The sequence below is a fragment of the Solea senegalensis genome, linkage group LG5 (genome assembly GCF_019176455.1).
Source record: "Solea senegalensis isolate Sse05_10M linkage group LG5, IFAPA_SoseM_1, whole genome shotgun sequence".
Taxonomy (NCBI): domain Eukaryota; kingdom Metazoa; phylum Chordata; class Actinopteri; order Pleuronectiformes; family Soleidae; genus Solea; species Solea senegalensis.
This window is the reverse complement of record NC_058025.1, coordinates 11,294,487-11,313,201: the sequence shown is the minus strand read 5'-3', so window position 1 is coordinate 11,313,201 and position 18,715 is coordinate 11,294,487. Positions and strand designations below refer to the sequence as shown.

The 18,715-nt window shown below is 43.2% G+C and overlaps 1 protein-coding gene across 2 annotated transcripts in view; it reads left to right on the top strand.

The window, feature by feature from the left end:
• The first annotated feature begins 8,916 nt into the window (after nt 1-8,916).
• LOC122769376 (ephrin-A5b-like) overlaps nt 8,917-18,715 on the top strand; it is an 84,753-nt gene continuing 74,954 nt past the window's right edge. The window contains exon 1 of one of the 2 annotated variants that reach the window (XM_044025880.1): nt 8,917-10,098. In XM_044025880.1, coding sequence (XP_043881815.1) covers nt 9,974-10,098 — 125 coding nt within the window. In that variant the 5' untranslated portion in view covers nt 8,917-9,973. The remainder of the gene's footprint in view (nt 10,099-18,715) is intronic. The other variant, XM_044025879.1, reaches the window with a different exon arrangement.

The following is an 18,715-nucleotide window of genomic DNA, read 5'->3' as shown; positions in this document are numbered from 1 at the left end:
CCCACTATATGCCTTCACCCAAGGCAATAAGTTTCACTAATGACACACAATGACTTATGTGACAGCTCGATCAACAGTGTTGCACCTGTCCCACACTCAAACACTCATCCACCCTTATAGAATGATAGTGTTTGAGGAGGCAGGGAGAAAGGAGCAAAGTTGTTATCGTCCCCTTTTTTCACGCAGGCAACACAACTGGACTTACCAGCTACAGCGATGGTTGCTTTTTCAAGAACTGAAACAGGGAAAGCTACTTTTCTTTTTTGTTTCCCATTGTGCGTGGGTTTAAATAAATAAAGACCATTATGTTGTTTTTAAACTTCCAGAGGACAGAGATGTAATGTGTGTTCCGTGGCCTCTCAGTGGCCAAATATCTAACGCCGCTGTAATTACAACAGAGAAGTCTGATTGAATCATTGATGCGACAAAACTTTTTTTTCCATTCCAGTGATTAAGTGAACAACAAAGATATTCAAAGTGCATCATGAGAGGCTTTTTATGATGCAAATGATTTGGTTGGGAAGTTGCTGATTGGCAGAAAGGCCCTTTAGGCAATGACATCCATTTGAGAGGAGGGTGAAAGACTGCGCTCTCTCTCTCTGATAGATCTCTCTTTCTCGATGCCGAAATCTCAGCGCAGGCCGGGCCTACTTGGCCTCTCTTTCAGCAAATGTCACAGCTAATTATCACGACCTCCTCGTTCCCTAACAAGTCAGCGTCGGTGCTGTTAGGTGTGTTTGACTGGGTCCCACAAATGAATCGGGCTCCGATGACCTCTGTGCTCCAAGGGGGCGCTGTATGAAGGTAATTGCTCCAATATCCTGAGCTGCAGGGATATATAGTGCTGACAAGTTGGTATTAGTCAAACACGGCAGTTCAGAGGGCAGCTCTGTGTTGTACTCACCTGCAGGTGTGAGAGTTTGGTGGGCGCATGTGTAACACTGATACGTATCACACCGAGCTAATCAGGTTCTGTTTTAACAGTGAGCCATGTGCAAAGATTCGGAGAGAATAAAAAAATTAAGTTTAAAAAACTTTACTTTGGCTAAAACACAACAAGCTTTCCCCCCCCCCCCCATGGGTAGACCTCTCATGAGGTCTACCCATGCAAAGCGCTGTTTTTTTGTCCAGATTTTCAGAAATCTGTCCTTAAGATTGTATGTCAACACCCGGTCCAGACTGCCACTAAATAGAACAAGAGTGTTCAAAATCAACTGATCTTTTCCAGAAACAACAACCGCACTCTGGATAATCTGCAGGCCTTGCTGTAGGATACGTCAAAACCTGGGCACATAAAAGCCAAACTAGAGGGGGAAAAAAACATGTATTTTGTGAACCTATTTATCCTTCACATTTTTTGATGATTTCTTTTTTTTCACCGACTTCGTTTTGCTGCCACAAATCTTGAGGACAACAAATACGTATGTTCCACTCGTACTAATCACTGTAATTAAAGTGTCACACTTCAGTAATATAGGGTCTACACTGTGATTAAATCAAAATGGCAGTGACATTATTTCCCTGATCCATCTATTTTGGAGGTGCTGATCCACACTGCCTTGGACTTGTACTTTAGTTCTCTGTAAGTCACTGTGATTGATGTCACATTTGGGAATACTGGAGTGACCTCACACTTTCCTGGGTTTTATCAGTGGACCGTACGCTGAGTGATGACATCACATTTCATTAGGAGTGGAGGAGAAAATTGATGACATCACGACACAGGTGTGATGGGTGTCAGTTCAATTTAAAGTCCTTTTATGTCATGTGTGTTAGTGTTTATACAACATGCAAGCAGACCAAAGTCACATTTTGCTCACTCTATCGTCACTTTATCGTTCCAAACAGAGCAACAAAAGCTAAAAAAACTTTATTTTTTTCACTCTCTTTCTCACTATCAGATAGGATTATACCAAATATTTTCTGAGAGGAAAAACACACCCTGAGGGTTTCCACCCCATAATTTTCCGAGGCTGTGTTTTCACTTTGCTGTATCTGTGATTATGCATGTGAGAATGTCAGCACGTCCGCTCCTACATGTGTTTAGGTGCGTTCAGGCTTTGAAACGTGAATCTCTGTGGCACGGCGTGGTAATGGAGTCGTACATGTGTGTGCTTGCGTGCACATGTTTCATGCCAGTTGTGTGCGAGGGGCGTGCAAACACAACTGGCGGCGGATCAGATGGGAGTTTACCCCCCCCGAGCTCTTACGTGTCCTTCATTCCTTCCATTAAAAAAAAAAAAAAAGACAAATTAAGAACATGAGAAGGAAACGGTCTCCCTCAACGACTGAGTGATATCTGGAGAGAGCGGATTACTGTGGCGTCAGGGGATATAAAACATTCTCACATTATACAGACAGTCAGGAATGTATGACTGACACAATGGGGCCAACGTTGACAAACAAATACACGTTAAATCGTGTTATTTTGTCGAAGTTTGATGTTCATAATAACACTCCTGGAATGAAAATGCAGAGCATATGAGAATGGATGGCCTGTAGCTGGAAAAATCCTTGCATATGCAATGTGCATAACAAATGCCTACTCATAAATACTGCTGGGCAAATCTCTTTGTCAATAGCGTGTCAGCAATACACCCCTGTGGCAACTGTATTTCTCATTATCAGGTATTCCTGTTGGGAGACAATGATCTTAATTTGATCAGTGTCATAAGCCCTCTTGCCAGCTTGAATCTCAGCTTATCCTTTTATGTGCAGAATTACAAATAGCCCGATTAGAAAACTTTCCATAACGGCAGTGAGAATTAGCAGGCTAAGCATACACTAATGCTATTGTACCCTCATCAATGATGTATAGCTGAGCTCTTCAGCGGTGGCTTTTTCCACAGACCAACACCCGCCGGAGAATGCGTGTGAACGAGAGAAGACAGAAAGTACAGTTTGAAAAGAGAATCAACTGGTATTAATAAGAGATTAATGTTCTTTGGCTTGAACTGACACTCAGCACTATTATTCTGTTCCTTTGCTTTGAACAGACTTGGCTATTAGCTTTGTCCTGGCCTATGAATCTATATTTTCTTTAGACTGAAGAGCCATAAAGGGACAGCGGAGCATCAATTTCTTCCTGGGACTTCAAAGAGACGTGAGGCCCATAGAGCCGTATGACTTCTGCGTTGCACACTGTAGCCAGGGATACAAAGGTTTTTTTTAAAGAAAAACAAAAAAACATTCATCGCTATAATGAAAGAGTACAAAAGAGGACTCAATAGTTGCCCACACTCTCTCCTCCCAGCTTTTAGGTCATGATTGCATGTAAGCATTACTCAGAGTCGAGCACAGCGTCTCTGAATTGCGGGCCTTATTGCAGAAAGCTCAGCAGAAGCACCGTTCGCATTAGGGAAGGGACAATACGCTCATAATATCAATATCAGCGGTGTCCTGTCTTAATTCACTTTTATTACAACCATTCATAATGCTCTCATAATGATGAGATGGATCCCAGCCAAGGGATTTTCACAGTGTCACCTTTATTATCACATACTGTGATTTGTCATCTGCTCCTCTACAGGTCCCTGTGATGAGGAGAAGTTAGACTTCCCTGAATGAGATCTAAGGATAAGATGGGAACAGTGCTACGTGTTCTTGATTCATTAACCCAGTATTTGCCCACTGGAAATAATACACTTAAGGGTAATAAATGGGGGCGTGTTTGGTTCAAAACGGCAACAAGAAAAAGTAACTCAGCATTGTCGTCGCCAGTGTATTGAGAGAGAAACTACACACACATACCGTACGTGGTGTGTATGTCTCATGCATGTCAGCACAGATATATGGACTTTAACTGGTGCAGTAAAGTTAGGAACACAAACAGCTGGAGCTGACGCCATTAGTGTGCAGCGTGATAAAGTATCCCACCACACAATGCATCACAACCAGGCGTAAAGAAACCAACTGCTTTGTTGCGGACCAGATAAACATTTACCGAGCCGGTGGGCTGTTTGTGTGGTTTCTGTTCCTCCGTGTGTGTGTTTGTGTGTGCGTGAGTGAGCCTTCATTCGTTTCACTGTGGATAAAAATGGGAGGCAGACAAAAAAGAAAATAAATGTGACAGTAAAGAAGTGTAAAGCTGCGGAGAAACTGGGTGCAGGTCGGACACAAAACAGCTGTTTTCACACCAGTGTTGGCCGATAGCATCCAGCTAAAGGAGGGAGAATGTTCTTATTAATTCTTTATCAGCTGATGGTATGTCTCAAACCCCTGGAGTAACGAGCCTGTGCGGACATTCTCATTCATCCAAGAAAGTAAATCTGCTCTCTGGAATATTTATTTTGAGATAGGAGATACGACTCCGCGCTTTAAAAGCAAAACTCGCATTGACACATGTGCGACGGAGTGTAAATATGCAGATATGAGTTATGTGCGCGACTCCCACACGCAGCACGTTACAAATGCACTCTTTTTGATCTTAAGAATCTCTTCTTTAATGAAGTTAAATTTGGGGTTTTAGAGAGAGAATCCAACGCTGAGGTAGTGAGACATTTTTGGGAAAAACACTTATTCCTTCGCTTGAAGAGAATTAAACGAGAGGATCAATATCACTCACATGCTCGTACAGTAAATATGCCAGCAGCTGCTTGGCTTGGCCCTGCACAAAGACAGCTATCCTGGGTCTGTAACAAAATCTGCATTTGTGCAAAGTGTATACCTTGGACACTGCAGTTTGCATCCTGTTAATGTAGGTTTATTTTTCTCCTCAGACGACAGTCTTTCCATAACTTTATCCATGTTCAAATCACTCACATGTTGTCTAGATCAGGGTTTCTGGTGACCCACTGTGCCGTGCATGTTGTACACGTTTCCTAACATGCAGGGCAGAGGTTTCCCCCGCAACCAGGATTGAGAAACCCTGGTCTAGATGATGCTGTTTTGAAGGTCCAAATCAGGTAGTAAGGGTTTCTAAATGCTTCTGTCCTTGTAGTGGCCCTCACAAGAACAAATACACGCTGGCTCTTTCTTCACACCAACAAACAACCATCACCATCACACTGCAGGGTTCTGCTTTCACTCCACGGAGAGAAAGACCTTGGCTGTCACTATTGAAAACTTGATTCCCTTTTTGAATAGAAAGTCCTTGTCCTTACATCGCTATGTCTACCGCACTCGTGGCGCACTAATGGCAACATCAGTCCCCCATCTGGTGTCCATCATTTGAATTCAGGGCAAGTCCTGTCCCAGCAGATACATCCGATTAGTCCCCCTCATCGATTTGTGCTGGCTCGTCATGACTTAGTCAACCCAAGGTGTCTCTTCTATGACATGCTGTCTCCCTGTGATTTAGTTTGCCAATGCTCTAAGTGCATTGAGTGTGACAATAAAATCTTTAATCTAATATGCATCCTAAGGAGGGAGGCGGTGGAGAATACAGAGCGGGCGGGAGAGCGAGACGTAGTAGGGAGGTAATGCTCTTGATGAGCTCGGATGTAATGAGAAAGGTTTGTGTCAGGTTTATGAATATACAGGATACAGACAGTTACGCTTTGCATGCTACGCTTGCTTTTTTTTTTTTTATTCTGTCAGATGTGGTCTTTTTTTTATTTACCGGATGATAGCTATACATACGGTGCCATTCTTTTAACACGTGGTGGAACCTATCTGCCTGTGTATAAAGGAGAAATATGATTATTATCTTCTGAAATGGCCATGGAAAAAAATCTCATCTGTGGCCCAAAGAGGTGGAATCCTATTTTCTCCTCATATGTAACACAACCTAATCTGCAATTGCCGTTTGGAGCATATGATAGTGTGAATGGGGTTACAGGGCAAAACGCATGCACAATGCTCTCAATTATTCTAACTGACAAGGATCCCACTGCCTGGTATTGTGAAAGAGCATCATATTTATGGCTGCGTGAGCTGTATATCAATGACATTTGGAACTACACTGTCTGAATAGATCATTACCCTGATACCTTACAGTGCTTGATCCACTGTATCCCGGTGCCGCTCTGCATCACTGTAAACAGACTTTACATTAAGGGAATGCCATATCTTGTAAAAGTGTATAGGTACACTTTATAGAAATATGAAAATGAGGATGAGCTTTAATGTGTGTCTTGAGAGCAGATTTAACGATTCCTTTTTATGGTTTATGATATTAAAGGCATCCATAATACCTGCAAGGTGCCACTTTGTCTGTGCTATAGTTTTATATCTGTTCCAATGTGAGGGCATCTCATAACCGGTTAATGAAATCCACTTCCAATAGATGCGACAGAACCCAAAACGAAAACGAGATATTGCAAATAGGTTTGATTGATACTTTGCCAAACAGTGTGCCATGTTTTGGTTTTTCACTGCAGGTGTCGCACACCTCTAATTGACAGACACGTTCAAGGGAATCTCTTCTCTTGGATCTCATTGTGTTTTGATGTCCATAATTGTTTGTTGGCAAGCCCGGCCTGCCATATTGACACCAGGCAGACCGGGGCACATTCTCACATCTTTTTAAGTCTGTGTTGTGATGCAGTCAATAATTGTCCTGTTGGCAAAAGAACAATAACATTTAAAAAAAAAAAAAAAAAGGGAAAAGATACGATTCCTCCTCCCCATTTCACCCTGCTGTGACCTGGCAAAGTGAGCACGCACAAAGACGTGTGATATGAGGACATTCTTAGGCTTGAGGCCAGACACTTGTCATTTTGGCCTGAATGACTTTTCCCCAAATTGAAGGCCCTGATGAAACCAGTTATGCATCAAAAAGGCATCACTAGAATTATGACCCAAACTGAATTGGACAATAAAACGTCAAAGTTAAATAGTTTCACAGAGGGGGGAAAAAACAGTAATGAGAATGCACACCAGAGACAGTGAAAAAGGAGGAAAATAAGTGCATGTGCATGACAATCCCTCACATTTACATCCCCTCTTATAAACCACATCATTTGATCATTAGTCCGTGTTGGTATTGTTTTTCTTTTACACTAATCTATCAAACAGAAGAATAAACCTAGCTTTCTTTATGGAAAATAGAGCCATATTTTTTTTTTTTGCACCACTCTGCTGGAACACGTGGACAGCGGCGAGGGGAGAAAATAGGCCCGCATGAGAAGTAATCAACGCGGCACACTATGATAGTGACAGCAGGTTAAGAAGGCGATGGCAAGGGAAAGCTCTGTTTCTATGCCGGAGAAAATGAAAGCAGCTGGGGGTACGTGCTCGGCGCACTCGTCAGTTAAATATGCTTGTTATCAAGTGTGTGTGTGTGCGTGTGTGTGTGTGTGTGAGTGAGAGCGCAGGAGCGGGAAAGAGATGGACACAGCAGGAGAGGAATGCAGTCACGGCTGTAAAGTCAGTGTGAAAACAGCCATGTTGACTGACCTCTGAGCTGACCTTCCCACCCCTCCTCATCCGGTAGTTGGTAGTGTCTTCTCTAAGTGTGTGTGAGTGTGTGTGTGTGTGTGTGTGCTGTGCCAAAGAAAAAAAAAAGAAACTTGAGAAAATGTGTTTATGTGATAAAACTTGCCTGAGACAGTTGCAGGGGTGTGTGTATGTGTGAGTGCCCTTGTGTGATGATAGCTGCCAGTGAATGGCTCTTAGTTTACACCAGTCCAAGGGAGGAGGTCAAGAGGATTATCTTAAAATATTAGCTGCCCTTTCACCCTTTCCTCCCCGCTTCTTTCTTCCCCCCCCCCACAGCACCTGTTGAGCCCTTGCACAGTCAGTAACAGGAATAACTGCATTTGAATTTATTCATACATTTAAAAAAAAAAAACCATGTATATGTCTCTTTAAAGAAAAATCTACTTTTAGCTTTCAAAGCCAATTCTTTTTTAACAGCTCTATAAATCTATATTACATATGAACTTTGACTATTATTTCAAGCCACATTACTTGGTGCTTGTACTCTCTTGTGCCTTTTAGAGAAAATGAAGTTCATACATTTTGCAAACCAATTTTTCATATTTAAACACACACACACACACATGCATGCATGTGGGCAACATCTGGAGAAATATCACAATTCTTCCACAGAGCCAGACACTCTGCACTCAGTACATGAACTCATGTTACAGTTATTTTCGTTAAGGATTTCCCACCTGAATTTGGGCCTGCTGCTCATTTTCTTAAGTTTCATAAATCCTCCTTGTGAGCACTTGTCTGATTTAAGGCGACGACAGACGCGGCTCCCCTGGCGCACTCGAACTTGGATTTGTCCCCGGCTGAGTCAGCTGTCCCGCCTGCTTGCCACTGCGGGGCGTCTGGGCGCTGGAGCGGCGCCTCATAGTCCCTCAGTCCGCTCTCCGCAACAGGATGCGCTGTTCCATCTAACCCGCAGCCTGCATGGCCACCATCTCTCAGCACAGGCGACCACCCTCCTCCTCCTCCTCCTCGGTCTGTCTGAACCTGTGGGACAGATGTGACCTTTTCTGGAGTGGAATTCCTTACAATCGTGACTCAGAGGGAGAAAAATCATTAATTTAAAACAATTAATTAATTATTGTAAAAAAAAAATAAAAAAAATAAGGCAAATTATTTATTTATTTCCTTGGATAATTACTGTATGTTGATATTACCCCTGAAAACAGAGCCGTCTCTCTCTCCGTCTTGTTTTTAAACAAAAACACACCAGAAATTCAGTCAAACTGAATGGAGCCAAACAGGGAGCCATGGTCTTCTTTGGTCCGCTGCGTCCGTTTGCATATAATTAAATAGCGCTGTGCGCACATATCGGGCGGATCTGACAGTGGAGGATCCGGGAGCCGTCCCTGTCCTGTGTACTTCTCCCAAACGTTTCCTTCCCCGCTACCTCGCTGTAATTGAATTAGCTCGGTTTGGGTGGGGGGAGGGGTTTGGCTTTGTTCGAGCGACGCCCATTCAAATCATTTCAAACCAATGGGACTATCCCCCGCTCCCCCGTAACCAAACCCACTCTCTCAGTCGGCGTTTGGAGCTGCCTGCCTTTGCCCTCACCTTCCTGCGCGTCCCGGCGTTTTAAAACCCAAACATTACAGACAGAGGAAGACTGCGCGCTACGCACATGGAAAAGCGCAAGCTTTTTTTCAGCCCTGCGCGTCGCACGATGGCTCATATATGAGTAGGACACTTTGGGATGTGGACATATACGAGTGTCTCCGCGGAGGGAAGCGCATGAGAGAACCACACCATACACACATCCACACCGCTGTCCGTCTCCCACGACACCGAGAAGGACTCCTCCCCACCTCGGCCGTGACACCTCCGCGAAATCGCTGAGAAAAGATAAACAGTTTGGGTGTTTTTTTTTTCTTTTCTTCCGCACGCTGGAGACGAAAGACTGAGGCTGTCATTCAGATGCCACAGACCGATTGTATGGGTTTAAAAAGTTGCCTGGAGAATATGGACATCTGACGTGCGCCACACGGCGTCATTGGACACATTGGGCCTCTCTCTTTACAGCTCGCTCTGTGTTCGCTCCATCACTTCTCAGACTGGTTAATCCCCAGCGCTTTGGAGTAAGAAGAAGAAGAAGAAGAAGTGTTGAGCAGTTGTCATTTAGCCTGACACACGGGCTGCATCCAGTATCTACCTGCAGAAGGGGGAGCGAGTACTATCTCACCAACAGAAAAGACACTGCCTGTTGTGCCGTGTGCTGATCTCACTCTCCGTGCAGCAGTGGCTTTGTGTTGGCTTTCTTTTCCTGTCCACCACGGATTTGTCACAAGTGACACCCTGCGTGAAATACAGCCTATGAATCACCCGGACCCGCGCCCCGCATCGGAGTGAAAACGCAGTGACGCGTATGGTTTTGTTGCTGCCCAGTCAAACCTGAACAAGTGTCATCACAAGTGTCCACTTGAATGGTCACATTTTTCGCCTCCCTCTCGTTCCCGTGCTGTGCGCAACCGTTCGTATTTGCGCATGAAACGCACGGCCACATGTGAATGAGACTCATCCTCCCGGCCGAAGCGCTCGCAACAACTCGACTGACCGAGCCACGCTGAAGAGGGATACGTGCCGAAGTTTCGCTGTAGTGATGCTGCATGTGGAAATGGTCCTGTTTGTCTGCCTGCTGCTGTTGATGTGTGTTTTCAGCCAGGAGCCCAGCTCCAAAGTGGTGGCAGACCGCTACGCTGTCTTCTGGAACCGGACCAACACCAAGTAAGTGGCCGCTCACCCCGGGCAGCTTTGCCGCGAAGTGCCGGCCATCGCTCCACGCATCGCATGAATCACGCAGGGGTTTACTGGACTACATCGGTGTTTATTCTCCGCAGTGAGGGCAGTTTGCCAGTAGCTGTATATACAGGGTGTAGCTGAGGATGGAAACACCAATGTATTTTGTTTTTCAATGCGTGGCTGTTTATAAACAGCGCGCCCCTGAATGGAGTATAGATTAAAACCGTGCGTAATAAGGTATGCACACAACATCCATCACCTGGTGTTGGAGTCGCTTTGCTGAATTTTCGCAAACACAAAAGAAATTCGCCAGTTCACAGAGAATGACTCAGCTGTAGCTTACAGAGACTGAGCTGTTAAAGTCAATACAATTGTTTTGTTGCTTTGTCCAGGCAAACTCTGACTGAAACTCTGGGTATTTACGCAACCTCAGCGGGCCCATGAACACCAGTATCGAACTGGTCTCAACATCAGACAGATCCACAAAGTCCATCCACACCTCACTGTAGTGTCTTGATCTGAGAAACGTCAGTAGAGCTTTTCTTTTTGTTTACGGTGTTACACACTGTGGTTTCATTATGCTGGGAATTAAATGTCGCAATTAAGAGCTTAATATTTGAATCTGTATCAAATATTTCCTTTACAAATGTCAATAGAATTATTAAAATATTGTCCACAGGGCCATGCATGCCCGAGACTTTGAAAAGTGCCTAAAGAAGTGTTTCATAAATATTAGAAACGAAAGAATACTTCACAGAAATGACTCGAGAAAATGTTATTGACACATTTTGCTGCCAAAACAATACAATAGGTACGTTTTTTTCTTATAAAGTACAATATTTGAATACATACGTGGCGTTTGTTAAGTAAAGGGAATCAAGTGGCATTTAGTCAAATAGAAGGCCCTAAATTTATTTGCTAAAATAAAACCGTACAAATCTAAATAAAACCATCATAATACATTTGTTAAAAAAAACAAACAAACTGTGAAAAGGTTTCCAGTATGAGAAAAGAAAAGCCTGTGTTGTGTGAAAACCAGTGACTATTCCTTTAAAAAGTTTCACTTTGTGTTAAACTAAAAAGTTTCCCTAAATAAATGGCTGTCTCGTCTGATATAAATGTTTTCCTGAATACTTAATTTGAACATTTTATGATTTAAAGAAAAGTGCACTCTCCCTCTGTTGATATAATATTTATATTGCACCAAGATAAAGTCGATAAGTAGTAAGGTGAAGGTTTTATGTGCTGTTAACTCCGAGGACTTGAGTCGAAATAAAGGTGTCTTTAAAGTGAGAGTCTTCTCTGCTCGTGCAACCTTGAGTTTCTCGGTGTACACGTTTGTCGAGGCAGCATTTCCTTCTAAAAGTTCCTTACGGAGTTTAAACTGCACAGCTCTGTCCCTGACTCATTAAGTCTAACCACCGCGATAGTGCAGAGGACCGAGATCTTTCACTCAACTGCCAATGGCACTTAGTATTTGTTGAATAAAATCCTCAGCGTAGCGCTCAAGTGTGCACGGAACCATTAATAGCACACGCTGAATTTGTTGTACAACTATTTATATTCAGTTTGAAGTTGGGGAAAAACATGATTTATTGCCTGAAGCGATTAGTGGTCAGGGGCACAAACGGAGGGCTGACTGCGAGCGCTCTCCTGAAGTCAGGGCCAGTCTCACAGGGTGCTCAGATTCTCGGCTTGATATACACGTAGACCATGACTGGTGTGGTCGTGCTCTCTGCTCCTGCTTACCCTGCCTGTTTATTTATGGGGCACTTTCTTCACTGGAGGAAAACACAATTTAGAGTGAAATCTTGATGTGTGCCATTGATAGACTTGCTCTAATTAGACTGTACTTTTTGACAAAAAAAAAAAGAAGAAGTTTTGACTTGACCGACTGCTCGGTTTACTTGATATGTTCCAGATGTGCTGACAAGTTTTCCCAGTTTCTGCGAGGGGGAGAAAAAAAAAAGAGTACTTAGGAGAGAAAAGGAAATTCATGTAAATCTACTCTTAATCTCAGATTTGACACACGAACCCTGGAGGAGAAACGACTTTTTCAATGACCCAGTGGTCTGCACACATGCCACGCTTCCTTGTGTCCCCAGTAACCTGCGAGAAATACGTAGTTCCCCGAGCCTCGTCTCTCTCTCTCTCTCTCTCTCTGACGCTCTGACTCGCCTGAGGAAAGGAAACAGGTTTTCACAGAGGCTGTAATGCGGCTAACAACAGTCACTCCGTTCTACTTACTCCAAATAGAGTTTGTTTGACTCTCACCCCTGCAGGGCTGAGGCAGGAAGCCCAGAGAGGTAACAAAACAGCAGCGGCGATGACACAGAGCGGCGGGAGAGATGGCAAACGTGTCTATTGATGATTCAGTTAATAAATATTGAGTCCCTTTCTTCATGCATTACTGTAGAGAGCTGGCGTGACACTGAGGCAAAACTGGATCTGCCTTTGTTTCGGAGAATGTTTCTGCCGCACCAACTATTTTAACTGTGAACACCTCGTGCACTGAGTCACGTGTTCCCGAAAAGTAATGATGTAAGTTGTCATAAATATTGACAGAGGGTAACTGAAAGGATCATTTTTGTTTCGGCTTTCTTTCTTTCTTTCTTTCTTTCTTTGGAGTCTGAACAAAGTCACTCATGCAGAGCTTGTTTTACTACCTTCCCTTCAGGAGCAGCCGCTTGTCGCCGTTCATTTTTTCACCGTATGAAACTTGCAGCTTCCACAGACTTGTCCAAATTGTCCAAACTAGAAAATCCTTCCGACTTGGACGGTTGGCTTGCGTTTGATTTTCTCGAAAAAGAAGTTTGGTGTGTTGAGCTCAACTTGGATATTGTTGTGTTTGTTTTTTTGTAATATGCCCTGCTCTGCTTATTCACTGACAGACAATAAATAAATAAATATAAGAGTTGAACTATGAATAGTTATAAGTTTGAAAAAAAAATCGGTGTTTTAAAAGTGGCTAAAATAAAGTGGATATTGAGTTATCTCATGACAAAGTGTGAAGATGCAGACAAAAAAAAAAGACTTAACAGGAGTTTGAGAGACTTTCATAACGGCAGACAATCAGATATCATTCAAAGAGGAACCTCCGACTTTGTTTTTGAAACTTCATACTGTGCAAAACATGTTTTTCTCCCACTCATTTTAACCAGTGGTCGGAATAACGTGCAAGAATTGAGATTTAAGATTACGGCATTGTATCAATTTACACAAATACGAGGAAACTCAGCGCGCTGCTTCAAATTTGTAGATTAGATTGGAATTTTATCAGTTAAGAGAATCGTAATTTAATATTTAATTTTTTTTGTGCCACCGTTTTTTTTTTTAAAGTCCAGCTTAAGACCAGAAACTTTCAAATTTTTTTTCCACTCTCTCTTTTCTCAGAGCCTTTGCACACCAAGCATTTATTATTAAGTCTGCCTTTTACGTCTGTTCACAGAGAGTTCCTTTAACTTGAAGTACAGTGCGACGTATTTATTCTAATGAGGCGAAAAGTCGCTCGGATGAAGTCTCAGCTGTGATGCTGAAGAGATTCCCGTCCTTCACTCTCTGTCTTCCTCCTGGCCCTTTCTTCTTCCCCACATCCCTCCTCTCAGTGCTCCACTTCTCTTCCTTTATTTCTTTCCCGTCTTCCTTCCTTCCTCCCTCCCGCTCTCTCTGCTTCTCCCTGCTGGGCTCAGAAAACAATTAGATATTTTGAGAGTCCCCCCACAGTTAATGGTGCAAGAGTCCTTTGTCGAGGTCAGACGCACACTCTGAGGTGAGGGAGAAGGAAGAGGTCACATGCATACGATGCAGACAGTTGGCAGTGTGAATGACGAACTTGTTACAGAGTCTCTCCTGGAAGTGGAAGCAGTGATTAGCATGAACATATTGGCTTGTTGTGATCATGCAAACAGCTCAAGGTGATAAGTATTTCGGTGCATAAGCAAACAGCCAAGAATTGCGCCGTGTTTGTGTAATTTTTCCCTTTGTAACCGGAGGCCTTTGCAGAGTCGCTGTCTCTCGCTGGTATCACAGACAACGTTGCTTTGTTGCAGTCATTTCTTTGTTTGTACATGTTCTTGTGTCTCTCTGTGTGTCTGTGTGTGTGTGTGTGTGTGTGTGTGAGCTTGAAAGAACCAAATGAGCCATGAGGTCATATAGGGCTCGTTTCCTCTCCCTCAGACTCATATAGCAGAATAATTACATCTTTCTCCTTTGGACTTCTTATTATCTGTAACAGACCAGTAGAACAAGAATAAACGTCCTGTCATTCTGTGCTTTTATGTGTGTGTGTGTGTGTGTGTCAAATACTAGCTTACGCATGGAGGTGGATTTAGTCCATTCACGTCTCTGACTTTAACAGATGTGAAAATGTTGTGTACATATTATATAAAATTCAGTAAAAAAAAAATTTAAAATGAAAATGGACATTACAGTTGCTGAAGTGGGGACTTTTGATTCCATGCTAGTCTGTCCATATCACTTTTATACTGGAGTTGGACTCCTGTCTGTCTCTCTGTCTCTGTCTCTCTCTGGCCTTCTCCCTGCGTCTGATTAGTTTTTGTTAATGACCCCGTGCTCTGTCATTCTCTTACGCCTGTGGCTCTGGCAACGCACCAGTGCCGGCCAGTAGCTGCTGGGACGGTGAGTGAAAGGGACACAGAGAGGCACAGGGTACAAAAGGGAAAATAAATGCACAACCTGACGGGAAAATTAGAAAACCGTAGTAATAATAATAGCGTGCGACTGCAACGTAATACTGTTATTAGGTGGAAATGGCACTGTTTTTTTCTCACCAGACCTGTAAATGCACTTCAAATTTAAATTAGATTTTTTTTTTCTTTTTTCCGCTGTTAACTAGAGAACGAGCCCAGCAGGCAGTAGTCAATGCTTAGTCAATGTGCTTAGCAGAGCAGCTGTTCTGTAGCGTACGGTGGGAGAAGGGGGGAGAACTCTTGGCCGTGACCCTTGTGGAGGTTCTATGTGGCGGACAGAAGCAGTCCTGTCGCCAGGGTAGCGCGCAGGCTTCAGTTATGGACATGCTCTGCTCATTCCAGTGACGGAAAGACACAAATAAATCCTGGGATGCACTATTTACGATTATGTCCTGGAATTGAATAGATAACACTCATAATTAATAATATCAAGGCAAATAAATTGATCCCTAAATTAGAATAATTTTGGAACAAATTAATATTTAAATAAACTGGAGAATCAGTACGTTAGTTTACGACTAACAATTAAAGGGAATATTCCAAAAAAAAGAAAGAAAGAATTTGGCTGAATCTGGCTTATATCTACAGGTGAGGATTAAAATGAAAAGTTTGCAACTCAGTGTTGAGAAGCTTCTTGGGACATTGAACATCTTGTTCTGTGTATTAAAATATATACATTTATAAATACACATTTATTAAAAGTCCATATGTAGTTCGTAGATACTAGTTTGCGTTTGTGAATTACACATTCAGACAATTCAAATTTTTTTTAGGAACATTTGAAGCTGCTTCATTTGGACAAAATATTACACAGACCAAGTTTACGTGTATTAAAAATCACACTTACAAAGCACTCAGAACTCCGAAAATTCGGCAGCTTCATTTCACGTACACACGTTTGCCTGCCTCGCCTGGGGAGCCAACATTTTAACGTCCAGGTTTTTGTTTTCAGAGTAATCGCTCCAAGGTCAGACGGAGTGCTGAAATGTTGCTATCAGTTGAGCGATCTGTCTTTTAGCTCTCGTTCAGCCCGTGGCTTTCGGGGGGGGGGCGACGCTCCGTATAGCTCTACTTAGGAAAAATAAAGTATTAACCAGCTTATGCAACCTCCACATGTGCAAATCCCGATGCAGCTCGTATATTCCACCGTGAGAATGATAAAAAGTATTTTCCCCTTAACTCACGAGCTGGTTGCTGTTTGACTAAATGCATATGTTTATTCAGGGGTATTTTTTTTCTCTCTGTCCCAACTCTTCACGGCCTTATTTTTGAAAGTTGTGGAAAGTTTTTTGTTTTTTTTTCCTCTCCCAACTGTTTCTTTATTTTTCCTTATGTTACTTTGTGCCACCCCAGAGCAGCTGTGGGAGCTTGCAGTCCAAAGCAGCATTTTTGCTGTGATCACTCGAGTAGATTTGTGGTTATTGTGAACATCGTTAATGGAAAGAGAAGGGTTTTTGCTCTCAGGTTAATGTGACTCCCACCACAGAAATGCTCTTTTTGTTAAAACCCACAACAGGAGCCACAGACGGGATCACAGAGTCGCTGCAGGTCCAATATCTTGCAGTTGTGTATCATGCGCTCTCGTTCGCGGCTGAAAATGGCGCCACCATATCAGCCTTCAGCTCCTCCGCTCTCCTCTGTAAGATGGAGGCATAGAGGCAGCTGTTACTGTAGTAACGCTTGGTTTATCCATCATCCCTCACCAGAGTGGGGCGCTACTGAGAAAAAGTCTGTCTGATAGCTTCTTGTGCCCTCTGCTCTCCAACCAAGGCATTTCAAGTGCACAGTTGGGAGAGCAAGCTAAACACATTTGCTTGATTTTAAACCAGCTCTCTCTGTTTTGGTTGATTTGACCTTGTTAAACTCATTCACTGTCAAAGTCATACTGGATTTACAGGAACCACACTACGGCATGCTAAAGCCAAAACGACTGATGGTTTAAGTTTTTGGTTTCTTTTTCTTTTTCTCTGTCACTGTTCACAATTCAAGTGGAAAATGTGACAGGACCGATTGAGACTGTTTGGTTTTTGCCAGACACATTTTCCACAGATAATTCCTTTCATGGCCGGCTGGCTTCGGACCGTACACTGCCGTTTTCCTTATTTAACTTGGAGGGGCTGCGGGGGAGTGACTGGATGTTTTTCTAGCTGGGCAGCAGTGTGGAGACTAAAATCCCAGAAGAGAACACATCTCCCAACTTGTGAATAAAGACCTAATTGACAGATCGTAGCCCGTTGTAAATGACTCATGAGGTGAAGCATTGTGACGGGCAGAGGCTGCTTTCCATTTGAAACAATTAGAAATTTGGTTGGAAATCATGAATTGCTGCATTTAGCTGGAGAGCGTAGTGTCATCCCCCTTTACCAGTGTGTGGTGACGTACTTGAGTGGTTTAGTCATCTTCTGGTGCTTTTCAGTGACCCAATACATTTGTGAACAAGGGTGAAAGGACAAATTGATCCCATTTTGTATATAATATGGATAATTACATTTATGAATATGAATATTACATTTATTTTAATGTTTCCCAGCAACAAACATAAACAAACAAACAATCAGACAATGCTCCTTTCACTTAGCTCAGTCGAGACGTGGCGAGACGTGCTAATAATAATGCGCTAGCTGCATTAGCCTCTTTGAATTGACTGTAGAGAAAAAAAATACTTGCAGCTTATACCCCCACATCCAAATGCTGGGCCGTGAGACTGAAAGGCGGCCATTGTTCTGCTGTCTCTGGCCAGTCCATAGCCAAGGCTGAAAGTAATGCATGCGCTTTAAAGGCAGGGAGAAAAAAGGGCAGGGCAAAGGAGAGGAGTGAGGGAGAATAGTGTGAATGGTGAGGGGAAAGGGAGAGTGCACAGCTGAAGTTGTAGTACACTTTCAGACTGAAAAAGGGAGGAGAGGAGGAGTATAGTGCAAGTGCCAGACACAAGCGGCGAGAGGCATGTAGTAGCTAGGGGTGACGTAGTGTGTGTGCAAAAGACGAGGTGGCAGTTTCTCTCGTTTCCAACTAGCCTTATCCATCTCTCTCTCGTCTGCCTCCTTCCACGCCATCACACTCATCAGTCCCCTGTCTGTCCTTGCCAAGGTTGAAAGATGCATGTAGCTCGCTCTCTGACAGTGACGGTGCCTGGATGGTAAGTGCGGGTCCTCCAGGGGACAGACTGCGGGTCTTCACCCTAAAGAGGTGTTGTCTGTGCAGTCTGGGTTTAGTGACACTGGGGCTATTTTCAACAGAGATGGGATTAGGGCTGCTCAGGTGTTAGACCCCAGCTTTGTTTCCTCTGACACTGCGATGTGTGGACTTGGGAGGTGATGCTGTGGTACAAAGTTGCATCTTGGTCTTAACTGCAGTGACCCCCGTCGCACACGGTGCCCTTGAAGGTGAATTTTCCGCTGAAAATGCATGTGTCACAGTTGGAAAACCAGGATTATGTGTGTGTGTGTGTGTCTGTGTGTAATATACAGCCTTAACGGAGAGAATTTCATTTCAAAATGCTGTGTATCTGCCTTGAGGACAAATTGGCACAATAAAATGAGCCGCTCTTGTCCTCAGAAGTGCATCTACTTTCCAAGGGATGGTCATAAAATGAGGCATTTCCCCTTTTGCTGGGAAGAATAATGTGGATAATTGTGCACGGTCGTAGTTCAAATGAGTGAATATCTCATTTTGAAACAAATCTCTTTGTATTTGTCTTTGACTCTGCACGTCTCTACTGCTGCAGCCATTTGACGGCGTGGGGGTTTAATATAAGTGGGATTTAGACCAATAATTAAATGCTAAATTAAAACATTTAAAAAAAAAAAAAAAACTTTTTTATATTGCATACTGAAAATGTCCCATGTCAAAATTTTAAATCAGCTAAATCGGATTTCGGCGACTACCACTTTGGC